At 39.4% G+C, this 13,461-nt stretch overlaps 1 protein-coding gene across 1 annotated transcript; it reads left to right on the top strand.

The window, feature by feature from the left end:
• Nucleotides 1–112: 112 nt before the first annotated feature.
• Nucleotides 113–3,538, top strand: LOC306864112 (NADH dehydrogenase [ubiquinone] 1 alpha subcomplex subunit 8-like). The gene is made up of 4 exons (XM_079407830.1): nucleotides 113–276; nucleotides 896–1,059; nucleotides 2,952–3,117; nucleotides 3,227–3,538. The coding sequence occupies exons 1-4, from the start codon at nucleotides 226–228 to the stop codon at nucleotides 3,362–3,364; spliced, it is 519 nt and encodes a 172-aa protein (XP_079263956.1). The 5' UTR covers nucleotides 113–225; the 3' UTR covers nucleotides 3,365–3,538.
• Nucleotides 3,539–13,461: the final 9,923 nt, after the last annotated feature.

Below are 13,461 nucleotides of genomic sequence, written 5' to 3'. Positions count from 1 at the left end.
AATGTTTTGAAAAGTAGTGTCATAACTTTGCGTTCTGTTTGGAGCCAAGATGGCGCTACAGCGTCTCAGTTTCCTTAAGCATGACGTCATCGAAAGGCGCCTGTAATCCTTCGCGCATGCGCAGTTAACTGACCTTCTCCGTGCGGCCTCGTCCTGCTGCAGCTGTGTTGTGTTGTGAACTGTCAAACTCATTTTGGTTAGTTTTGGTGGACTAAAAGTTGCAGCATGCCCAGTGTGGTTGAGGTTCCGACGCTGCAGGAACTGAACGTCGAAGAGGTAATTTTACGTCTGAAAGAATGGAAACGCAGCCAGGTGTTAGCCTGAAGCTGCAGGAATAGCACTGCTAACGTTAACCCGTGGAGTTCATGTTCAGCTAGTATTGCAGTGTATCCTGGTTAGTTAAGATCAGAAAGAAAGCATGGATTTGAACGAACTGGAAACTGACTTGTTGACTAAGTTATATTAGTGTTGTTTTTATCAGCTTGCTAAGAGTCAATGGTTGCTTTCATATTTTGTGGAAACGTTACTCTGTGTGTGTGTGTGTGTGTGTGTGTGTGTGTGTGTGGTTTAAGGGTAATATAATCGGTAACAAATCAAACTGACATTGACAGCTTTTGCCTTTTATAGCAGACTTACTATAGACTTAATAGGTTATTGGGTGAAAAGCCATGCCATGTGATCCATATTATTTTGGAGATTAATATCTAATGCAATAGCAAGACTTCACATCAGACATTGTGCATTAATAACCATTTCTCTTTAATGTCATGCATTCAAGTCCTCAGAAAGAAATGCATTACTCGTATATGTCTTTCTGGGGAAAATAATGCTTTTCAGGTGAATCATTTTGTCCTGCATTATATGTGATCTCAGGACTTTGCTATATTCTGTGCAGGTTAATGTGTCGTCAGCCGTACTGAAGGCGGCTGCTCATCACTATGGCTCTCAATGTGACAAGGCCAACAAAGAGTTCATGCTGTGCCGCTGGGAGGAGAAGGACCCCAGAAAGTGTTTGAAAGAAGGGATGAAAATCAATGAATGTGCACTCAACTTCTTCAGGTACTCAACACTTTTAGCTGTCTATCCTGGCTTTTGCTTCAAAATCTTTAAGATATGTGTTAATTATGAGCACATTGTATTTGTGAAGCAATTTGCACTTTTTTAAACAAATTAGAAATTCCTTTGAATTTGAATCCTCAGTATTTATCGTTCTAAAATGACCCATTCAGAGATGCTAAATAGAACAGATGTTTTGCTTTATATCGGAATGAAGTAAACTTGTGATTCTAATAACATACAACAAATTGTTGTGATTATGACTTGAAATTCCTTATTTGCATAAAGGTTATGAGGACTAAAAATAAAATGATTAAAAAAAATCAGTGCTAATGCTCACATGAGTCACTATTGCGTATATGTTTTTCTCCCCACTAGCTAAGCTAAGCAAAATTACTATAGGCTTATGTTTTCATATTGTCATGCATCTGCACTGTGATCATTGTCTGTCATGAATGGGCAAGTGCATGAAAGGATAAGCTTATAAAAATACCAAAATTTGATCATGTGGATGATGAGATGTTTTACAAACAACGTTAACCGTCCATGTACCAGTATCAGAATCTAAGTAAACATAGGACACCTGTTTTTTCAGTAGAACAAATACTGTAGTGACCTACCAAATAAGCAGGTGCGACACAAGGAGCGATGAGCAATGCTGCATTTTGCCAATAACTGTTTTGCAGTGTTGAGCTGAGTAGCACCATCCATTCCTTAAAAGTCATTAAATAAAAGTCCTGTTCTTTATTTATATTACCCTTGTGCTATGCTGAAAATATTCCAATCTACTTTGGTATTCACAGGTTAGAAAAGCACAGCCTTTGAAAAATTCCTTGTAAATCTCTCATTTTTGCTGGATTATCACCAAATCTTGGATTCAGTCCTCCTTTAAGTTTGCACATTGGCAGTATTTCATTTTGGAACTGATTGATCATAGGCCTCATTGATCTACACTTATGCCCCTGTGAAAAAATGAGTGAAGCATTGTTTGTGGATAATTTTGGCAATGTTCACTGAAAAACTGCGGTGCATAAGTTCAGATCAATGAGGCCTATGATCAGTCAATTCGAAAAATAAATACCTGTGCAAAACCTGTGATTGAAAGGGGAAAAAAAACAAATCCAATATTTGGTAATAATATAGTATAATGGGAAATTATATAAGCAATTTGTATAGGTGGCTTATTTTTAACAGGAACACCTCTGGAGTGTAGCATGGTGGGGGGTGTATTTTTTTTCTAAAAAAAAAAAATATTTTCAAAAAGTTGGCAAGTTGTTGTACCTTGTGTGAACAGAGTCATTAAGTTTTAGACCAATGCAATAACATTTAAATTGATTGTTCACCCAAACTATTTTGTCATTAATTACTCGCCTCATGTTGTTTCAAAGTTTCTTTCTTCTACTTCTTTCTTAAAAAAGATACTTTGAAGACTGTATGGGGAAAAAATACTATGGAAGTCGATAAGGACCAGCAACTATTTGGTTTCCAACATTCTTTAAAATATTTTCTTTTGTGTTCAACAGAAGAAAGAAACTCATACAGGTTTGGAACAACTGGAAGGTGATTAAATGATGACAAAATTTTCATTTCAACTCTCCCTTTATTTTCAGGAAAATGAAACCCTCACCTGAGGGTTAAACTCGAAACATTTACAAAAAGCAGTTATAAAAGCAGAAATCATTATTCAGGATATTTTACCACAAATGAAACAAGAACAACCAAAAAAAAAAAGGTTGCCGTCTAAAGAAGCATTGTGTGTCATGTGGATATATGTGTTTTTTTACTTTACTTTTCAGGTATGCCATGGTTTGTTATGGCTGGTCAGGACACCGTGTAAACCCCACTATTAGCATGTAATTAAGTTTTTTTTAAATCACATATTGCTTGGCCCTCAGGCAGATAAAGGGGAACTGTGCCGAGTCCTTCACGGAGTACTGGACCTGTCTGGATTACTCTAACCTGGCTGAGCTGCGCCACTGCCGCAAGCAGCAGAAGGAGTTTGATGACTGTGTGCTGGAGAAGCTGGGCTGGGAGAGGCCAGACCTGGGAGACCTGTCCAAAGTGGGTCAATATATCTGTTGCTTTATTTTAAAATTAATCAATTTATATTAGAAGTGGTTTGGGTTCCTGGTCCATATCCTGTACTTTAAACATTTGACCTCTCCCACAGGTAACCAAGGTGGCAACCTCTCGGCCCTTGCCTGAAAACCCCTACCTTTCAAGACCAAGACCTGAGCCCAATACTCCAATTCAGGCTGAGCTACAGCCATCCAAGCACGGCAGCCGCTTGTTCTTCTGGAACTGGTAAAGAGGGGCAGTCGCTGTCCTATTAATATCATGTTCACCATCTACGTGCTTCTGACCAGACGAGAGACAGTGTGCCAGTGGTTGCGCTGTAATCCTTATGTGTTGTGTAGAAATGTTAATAAATTTTGTTCATTCAAACCATGTTATCAGATTAAAAAGATTTAATTTAAACTTGACTTCAGTTTGCTTATTGTGTACTTTATATCGTTTTGATTTAAGAATGTTCTGGGTTCAATACAATGCAATGTATTCTGTCAGTGACCACAGACAATAATTTGAGCTGTGAAGTTGTCCTATTGTTACAGGCCAGTGGTTCTCAGCTGCAGGATAAGTTCAATGTATTTAAATGAATGAATTAGTATTAAAATAATTAAGCAATATAGTTCTAATTGCAATTAAATTCTAAAAAAAATAAGATTTAACTTAAGATGTAAACTGAAAACGTACTTTTAAATTTCCTTTTAATATGTGTGTATATATATATATATATATACATACAGTAGGGCTTGAGTGATTAATACAATAGTGATAATTATCGCAATATCATTTTCCTCGATCAAACAATAACAAGAGTTCGATAAATGTTCCATATAATGTTTATATGCACCAAAAGTGGGATGAAACTGCGCTACTCATCTGAACTGCGCCACACGAATATAGAGTTTTGAAATATAGATAATTTCTGGATTAATTAAATATATTAATTGTTAATTGCTATGACTGTTTTGGCTAATATTAAAGATTTTAATGTATTTATTTTTATACAGTGGTGGCCAAAATGATTACAACACAAGTATTTCCCACTGACGCACTACAGCAAAAGATGAAATAACTGACCTAAAACCATTTTTTTAGCTGGTGGAAAAACTAGTGTTCTAATCATTTTAGCCACCACTGTATATTGGAAGATATTTAATAATGTATGCTTTGCCCATACGTAACATATTTCCTTTACTGCCATCTATCCCTCACTTAAAGTTAATCTTTCAAAGCGTAATAATTAAATAACACTTAAATATAATCTTTAGAAAATCTGAATATACAAAAGCTCAAAATGACAAAAGTGTATTTCAATTTGTATTCTAGCGTGAGGCCTTTACTCAGCCTTCCACTGAAAGTTTGTTACTCATATCTGTTAGTTTATAATACGATCACAGCTTGATAAAGGTGCTTTCTTTCATTCATTCACCTGGCCTGCTGTTCTGGCCAGACATCAGCTCCTGTCTTAATCCAGCGGTATGGTGTGTGTGTTTCAAAGCCAGATTGTGGCTGTGTAGTGTCATGGACCTCAGCAGGGGCTGGAGACTCAGTCCCCTCGGGTAAAGGCCAATTTCCCCCAGAGCTCCTTCCTCACATCCTTACCAGCCCCTGGAGCAGGACCGTCTGAACAACACTACAAGTTCAAAGAGTCAGTAGTGCACAGCCAGAGCAGCACAGGTCAATTGGCCCTACAGGCAACAACACTGCTGTCTTAAGTAAATAAACGCTCCATTTTGCAGCATATTTTCATAACAGGTTTTCGAAAGTTAACCTTGCATGCAGGTAAAAGACGCTCATTGTCCTTGAAAAATGGCGCTGTATCATTCTCTATCAATGTGGAGCCTTTTCTGGGAGGTCCCACATGTGAAATTTAATCAAACTGGAACTAAATTTTTTCTTTTTTTTCCTCATATGTGCAAATTTAGCTCAAGAGTCGCTCTTGCCCCATACAAGTCAAACGTCATTTTGGATGAAATTCTTACTCTTTGAAGAACAAAAGTAAGATGATGTCAGATTGCAGCCTGAGAGGCACTGCCGAATTTGCTTTGACATTTCCTTGGCTAGAGAAATTTAATAGAGCAGGGCCAGCTTTGTGCCAGTAACAGAGGAATTATGGGATACGAGCCCTGCGGGTATCAGATCAAGGGAAGTATGACACATATAAAGAGTACCAGTTAACATTGTGGCAAAACAATAAACGTAAGCTTACAATAACAAGTTATTTAAGTTATAAAACAAGGTCGCCTTATGTTCAAATGTTTTACAATAGGGTCGTTGATAAAATTACCAGGTCCTGGGACAATGTTTTATGGGGTCTCTCTGGTTGAAGCTCACTGGCAATGACGCTTAGTATAGTAAACTGGTTTGAGATAAAATAAAGTAATAAGCTACGCGAAGGCATCCATTACAGTGACTTCAATGCACATGGAAGTTATTATAAAACGCAATAGCAGGAATATGATAAAATACAAATTGTATTTATTAATCATAATTTTCATTGACAGATAATCAGTTTTAGCATCGAGACACTACTATAGTTTTTATTAATATTTTACATACGTTTTTATTTTTCCATTTTAATTTTAAAGTTAGCAATTTTGTTTTTTCTTTTTTTTTGTCTATATATACAGTGGGTACGGAAAGTATTCAGACCCCCTTACATTTTTCACTCTTTGTTATATTGCAGCCATTTGCTAAAATCATTTAAGTTCATTTTTCCTCATTAATGTACACATAGCACCCCATATTGACAGAAAAACACAGAATTGTTGACATTTTTGAAGATTTATTAAAAAAGAAAAACTGAAATATTACATGGTCCTGTATTCAGACCCTTTGCTGTGACACTCATATTTTTAACTCAGGTGCTGTCCATTTCTTCTGATCATCCTTGAGATGGTTCTACACCTTCATTTGAGTCCAGCTATGTTTGATTATACTGACTGGACTTGATTAGGAAAGCCACACACCTGTCTATATAAGACCTTACAGCTCACAGTGCATGTCAGAGCAAATGAGAATCATGAGGTCAAAGGAACTGCCTGAAGAGCTCAGAGACAGAATTGTGGCAAGGCACAGATCTGGCCAAGGTTACAAAAAAATTCTGCTGCACTTAAGGTTCCTAAGAGCACAGTGGCATCCATAATCCTTAAATGGATGACGTTTGGGACGACCAGAACCCTTCTTAGAGCTGGCCGTCCGGCCAAACTGAGCTATCGGGGGAAAAGAGCCTTGGTGAGAGATGTAAAGAAGAACCCAAAGATCACTGTGGCTGACCTCCAGAGATGCAGTCGGGAGATGGGAGAAAGTTGTAGAAAGTCAACCATCACTGCAGCCCTCCACCAGTCAGGGCTTTGAGTGGCCCGACGGAAGCCTCTCCTCAGTGCAAGACACAAAAAACACCTGAAGGACCACAAGATGGTGAGAAAAAGATTCTCTGGTCTGATGAGACCAAGATAGAACTTTTTGGCCTTAATTCTAAGCGGTATGTGTGGAGAAAACCAGGCACTGCTCCTCACCTGTCCAATACAGTCCCAACAGTGAAGCATGGTGGTGACAGCATCATGCTGTGGGGTGTTTTTCAGCTGCAGGGACAGGACGACTGGTTGCAGTCGAAGGAAAGATGAATGCGGCCAAGTACAGGGATATCCTGGACGAAAACCTTCTCCAGAGTGCTCAGGACCTCAGACCGGGCCGAAGGTTTACCTTCCAACAAGACAATGACCCTAAGCACATAAATTACGAAGGAGTGGCTTCACAACAACTCCGTGACTGTTCTTGAATGGCCCAGCCAGAGCCCTGACTTAAACCCAATTGAGCATCTCCGGAGAGACCTAAAAATGGCTGTCCACCAACGTTTACCATCCAACCTGACAGAACTGGAGAGGATCTGCAAGGAGGAATGGCAGAGGATCCCCAAATCCAGGTGTGAAAAACTTGTTGCATCTTTCCCAAAAAGACTCATGGCTGTATTCGATCAAAAGGGTGCTTCTACTAAATACTGAGCAAAGGATCTGAATACTTAGGACCATGTGATATTTCAGTTTTTCTTTTTTAATAAATCTCCAAAAATGTCAACAATTCTGTGTTTTTCTGTCAATATGGGGTGCTGTGTGTACATTAATGAGGAAAAAAATGAACTTAAATGATTTTAGCAAATGGCTGCAATATAACAAAGAGTGAAAAATTTAAGGGGGTCTGAATACTTTCTGTACCCACTGTATATATATATTTATTTCAGTGTTTGTTTTAGTTAATTTAGTACATCAAATTAAACTAAATTAAGATTAGTTTATTATTATTCCTAAACTATTTCAAGTAACTTATTTAAAAAAATATATTTATTTTAAATTTTAGTCAACTTCAGGTAATCCAGTCAAAATAGAGAGCTGGGACCATCAATAATTAAGTCTTCTCTTTGGTAAAGGTGGAAACAGAAAATGTTTTATATGTGACATTGATTTACTTAATGGGAAAACTCTGACTTTTAACAGGACTGCTGCAGTCCACAGATGGCCTTGTTTCCATGTCGTAAGCGTTTATAATATGTGTTTGTCCAAAAACATGGTGATAGATGTTTGAACTCATCATAAAATTATTTAAAACCCCACCCTTATGACCAGAGCTGCAAGAGCAAAGAGACCAAATATTCATCCTGGCAGTCATCATTTTAATGCTTAGCCAGTCAAGGCCAAGTTTTTCTTCTTAGACTCGCAATTAGTTCAATTTCATGTAAATCATTAATGGTGTTTGCTAATACGCATCACTAAACTGTTAAGGGTTAGTGGTCTGACCACCTCAAGGCATACAACTTCAGTAGAAGTTCCAATTTAAATGTACACTTTTAGTGGACAATTACACATACAAATTAGCTAGGCTTTAATTGGAGTGGTTTTGGGGCAATTTTTTAGCTAGTGTGTTTTTAGATGTGGATCGAGTATCCATAAGTGGCTATTTTCCTTTGAACGTCTATTTGTGATGTGGTTCAATTAAAGGAATAGATCTCCAAAAATGAAAATTCTTGTATGACCTTCTTCTGCAGAACACAAAAGAAGATATTTGAAGAACACTGGGTTCCAAACAACATTAGACCCCATTGACTTTCCATGTAAGACATTTTTCCAAATATCATCTTTTGTGTTCCACAAATGAAAGAAGTTTTTTGGAGCGATTTTTGGGTGGACTATCCCTTTAAGGTCTAGAAAGTCAAGCGCCATTGTTGTCACTGAGCCAAAAGTGTTTAACTGCAAAATTCCCCCTAGATATCCAAAGGTGCGGTCCGATCCACCGACTCCCGCAGGAAACGTCGACAGCGGTGGCGGTGACCTGGGCCGCTTCGCAGGTCCGCGCGGGGAGGCCGGAGTCTGGAGGCAGGGCCCGGGGGCTCGTGGCAGCGCTAGTTCAGACCTCAACAAAGGAAATGGAGGTCAGTGTTGGCCGACTCTGCCCCGGCGCAGGAAGCACGCTTTGGCAGCGGAAAGAAATACAATACTGGACTTTCACAAAGCAACAGCCCGCACGGGAGTCCATGGTGCTAAAACACTCAAACAAACTAGCTCATTCTCATCCCTACACTGTCAATATTCCTATTGTTCGCCGCTGACATTGACAGGATCAAATAAATATTTGAGGTAGCGCTTGTTGCCTGGCGTTACCTTATCGTTCAGTCATCGTACACGATGTTTTGAAGCGTGAGCTATGACCTGTTCTGAGATCCCCCAGAACCTGGACCTGCTGCCCTTGTGATATGTTGAAACAACCTATCGATTGTGGTTTTGTCTTGGTGTACGTGGCTTGCTTTAGTTTTAACTCCTTGTTGCATCTGTTTACGACAAGGCTGCATGTTATATGTTTACTTGAGGCTTTCTCCTCGTCTCTGATCTGGCGTGTTGAGAGGCGCTTTCATGTTTCCACTTAAAATGGCCTCTCACTCAAGTGGCTTTGAACTCACATGCAGGTCTAAGTAAAATACACAGGCTGCCACAGTCTGTAGACAAGCGCTCCAGATGTCACTGTGTGTAACAATACATGCATATTGCAGGATAACGCAGCACTTGATCCATACCATAAGTATAATGGGCCCTGCATTTTAATGGGATTAATGTCATTTGTTTGACAGGACAGACTGATTTTACTCATGCACACATGCAAACTCAAATGGCGGTTGGCAGAATACAAGAAACACGCTGAACACCTTGACAGTGTCCACCAAAAAATGACTATGACTGTAATAAAGTACAACTGTGGTACACAACTTTGAGATGCTCATGCTATGGTACCATCTGATTATCCAATTCATATGGCATGGTGTTTACATGGCATTTAAAAAAAATAGCATGGTTTTCCACTAAATAAAAAAGTACCATGGTGATGTCATGGATTTTTTTAGATAATTAATGGTAATAGCATTGTAATCTATTGTAATACTTGGAATATGTACATATAATAGAGCACACATTTTACATTGGAGGTCATACAACACTTAGACTAAGTTAACACTTTTTATGATATGTATTTTGTGTGCATTATGTAATATGTATTATGTATACCTTTCAAATTTGAAAGCTTTAATCCCCACTCATTATAATTGAATGGAAAAGAGCAACCAGTACATACTTCAAAATGTCTCCTTTTGTGATTCACAGAAGAAAACAAGTCAAATGGGTTTGTAACAACGTGAGAAAATGATGACAGAATTTTTATGTTTAGGTGAACTGTCGATTAAAGTGGCATATGTGAGATCATTACCCACTCTTCTACTCTATGGATGGATACCCATTGTAAAATGATGGTGGTTAGAATGATAAGGGGTCTTAAATATATCCATTAAATAAGTTGATGTCTTTTACCTGACACACACACCATCCTTGGACCTCCCGTGGTGATTTAGCATGTACATTTCCAGTAGGCTATATCCTTTCAAAACAGACACTTTCAGACATAACTAATGGCCACTTTGCTCTTTGCATTCCAAACGGCGTGTGAACTGTGAAGTGGTTTTTCTGTTTTGAAAAGGCTCGTTATAGTTTTGCCAGAGCTGTCCATTTAGCCACTCTTTTCACAAGCCAAAACGAGGTGCTACCGGGACAAGACAGCACACGTGCGTACGTCCTGACCGTGTTGAAATTGAAAGGTGTCAGCGCATGAACACTTGTTTATTTTCTGAATTGGCTGCATGATGCGATATTGCATTGGGCAGAAGTTAAAGTTTTTGAAAAGTGTCAGTGCGTCACAAATCGTTTGCAAACCGTTACTGAAGTATGTGATGACACGCGACGTCTAAACGCATCACGGCCTTCCTGCAGGTGTCTTTAGCATTTCCAAAGATTAATTGCAGAGCTCCATCCACCGTATGCTTGTGGCAACATAACCGTTTTTACATGGCAATTTTGCTGCGTCCTCTGGAGTGAACGCATGCTTTGAATGCAACAAGCCTGGCTGGAGACTCCATACTTGACTTCATATTGTATATAGATAGATAAACAAATAGCAGAGTGATTGATTGCTCATTAAAAGAGGTTCCAGTGAATGACAGACCCAGCTGTTGACAGCTGCAAGGGGATGTGGAGGAGGGCAGCTGATGAGGGCATGGGGCTCTGGATTTGAAAAGGAGGAAAACGGGCCCTGCGGTGCAGATCCTCTTGGGCCAGCCCTGTGTTTGTGTTGGCTCGTGACCAGCCTCCCATTTCTCCTTCTGAGATACAGCTTTCAGGACTATTTACAGCCCTGGCCACAGTGTTCGTGCAAGCTCCAAATCCTTTTCTCTCTCTCTTTTTTTTCTCTCTCAGTCCTTACCCTCATTTCTTTTCAGAGGGGCAGTGTTATGGCATTGTTTGTTGAAACTTCAACCTTGATTCATTGGTTTCGCTCAATGAAGGGAGAATAATCACAGTATCCTCAGGCAAGACTTGGTCGAGGATGAACTGAGATGTTCAGGGGATAGTTCAGCCAAAAATTTTACTTCTTGTCATCATTTATTCACCCTCATGAGGAAACACATTAAAAGGAGAATTTTTGAAAAGTATTATCATGGTGACCATGTCACTAAAAAAAAGCCAAGTAGTCTATGTAAATTAAATTTTTAGGTTACACAAGAAAATAATAAAAGCATACAGGATTGGAATGACATGAGGGAGAGTAAATAATTATGTTTTTTTGTTTTTTTTAAGGCATTGCAATTAAATTAGCTGTATTCCTGAGATTATCCCATGGACTGTCCTTCCATCCACTGAGATGGAGTTACATCATAGACATAGGCTCTCCAGCCAATGCATGCGTTCATCAAACCAACCTCTACAGTTTTTTTTTATTCAAACTATTTGCTGTCTTTCTATACTGACATGTTCCTGCAGGGCTATTTCCTTGATTTCTCCAAACATCTTGGCACCGTCTTGTAGGCAGCAGCTCCTAAGCAAACGTATACAGCGAGATCTCATGTCGGCTCACTGGTTGGCACTGCGCTGAATGCTCCTTGAAGGCAGTTGCTCATTTCCCATACGTATCTGCCTACATGTCATTTTAATGCATTTGTGTATGTGGTTTCAGGGCTTTTGGAGAAAGCGGTAAAGTGGAGGAGGTGCAGGATGGAGACATTCTTTTTCTGTGTGCTCATCTAAACAGATTGAGTTAAAAGCTGTGCTGAACAGAGCGGCGCGGCCAAGCTGCTTTGGTGGTACGTATCTGACTCTGCTCAGAGCTGGGCTTGAGTTTCCTATGGATGTCAAGGTGTGTTAAGCTTTCCCTGCAACTCGAGTTTCTCGGGCCGTGGTGGGCCATCAGTCACTGTGGACCACCTCCCACTCCAAGCCTGGATCTGATCCACACACTTTTGAGCTCTGGGAGTCCCAAACCCTTCACCTTCTAATGTCCATTTTCAAGACTTACTTTATCTTTAATGTTTCAATAGTTGGCCATAGTTCCAATCCATCTCTTTAACTACAAGTATGTTTGTTTTAAAGTGAGCAATATAAAATATATAGTCACTTTCCTACTGTTTCTTTATTGTCCTGCAAGTTCAACCCTGAAACTTATGTAGTGCTGGATGATGGTGTTAGCCGATCCATCCAAAGTTTTTTGGTTAACCAGTATCACCAGATAGACCATGCTGGTCAACCAACTAGACCAGCAGGGAACCAGACTGTAATTTAAGTTCTTCTGTTATTCACTGAAAGTGAAAACCTACTTTGCTGCAGCTCTTTTGAATTCTTTCAAAGTTCCATTAATAATCTTTATTTTTAACCTTCTCATGTACCTTTCCTCTTTTTCTTTCTTGCATCCCTTAACTTCCAGGTTTTATTGAATCATAAGGTCTTGACCGCCACGTCATATAGAGCTTCTGTGGAGTTTTCCAGCTGTATTGGCTCTGTGACATTATTTAGTGGTTGTTTCATTCAGCAGAATGTTTCTGCATGCCGCCCGGACGTCCAAGTAAAACCACGAGTCAAAGCACTTATAAAAGGAGGTGTGTTTGTTCCAGGTAACCACAGGATAGTGTGGGTCGGAAGAATCCTGTTTACTGCTGAAAGCCACACTGCTGCAGCTGCTCACTGGGAACAAGCAGCAAATCCAGGGAAGTCAAGAGCTTAGTCACTGGTTGGACGACACAATAGTCTTGGCCGTTGACATGATGCGAAAGGATCTGGATTGTCCAGTGCATTGTCTAGAGAGACCTCTGCACACTGTAATGAAGTCAGAATTCCTCTGTTTATGATGGATTCACTCAGCCATCCTGGAAATCAAAAGAAGGATGTGAGGATCAGTTTGTGCTGTGTGTCGGTGTGTTAAAGGTTTAGATTATATTTACACTGCAGACCTCATTCAGTGACAGGAAGGCTGGAAGTGTTTAGCTGGTAGAAGGATCCTGAATCCAATTCAGTTTTGTCACTCAATGTAAAGGTCAGTGCTTTTGACATGATTACAACCATATTCATCGGGTCTCATGACATCATTCTTGTTTACCGTGACCTTTCTGGCCTTTCCACTTCCACCAGCTATTTAGATTAACGCCGAATGACAACAGATCTTATAGAGATCAACAGCTAACAGAGCTTGACTTGCAAATGGTGGTCGAAACATATGGGGTTTTCATAGACATAATTGCTGAAACTAAATTAACATTCATTTGACACAAATTCATTCAAGAATGTTTGAGGGAAAATTGGAAGACTTCTATACTATCAGAGAGTAAAAGCAAACCTCGCCAGCTACCATTAGGGGTAGGAATGCACTGAAATTTCAGAAATTAAGAATTAATTTGAATTATTTTAGCCTCAATACGACAGGAATTTGACAGAAAGAGAATCTTTTCATTTGTCTTGACAAACTTTGCTTTTCTAGTTC

Source organism: Barbus barbus, assembly GCF_936440315.1.
Source record: "Barbus barbus genome assembly, chromosome: 45".
NCBI classification, from domain to species: domain Eukaryota; kingdom Metazoa; phylum Chordata; class Actinopteri; order Cypriniformes; family Cyprinidae; genus Barbus; species Barbus barbus.
The sequence above is the reverse complement of the archived record's forward strand: the minus strand, read 5'-3'. Positions and strand labels throughout refer to the sequence as shown.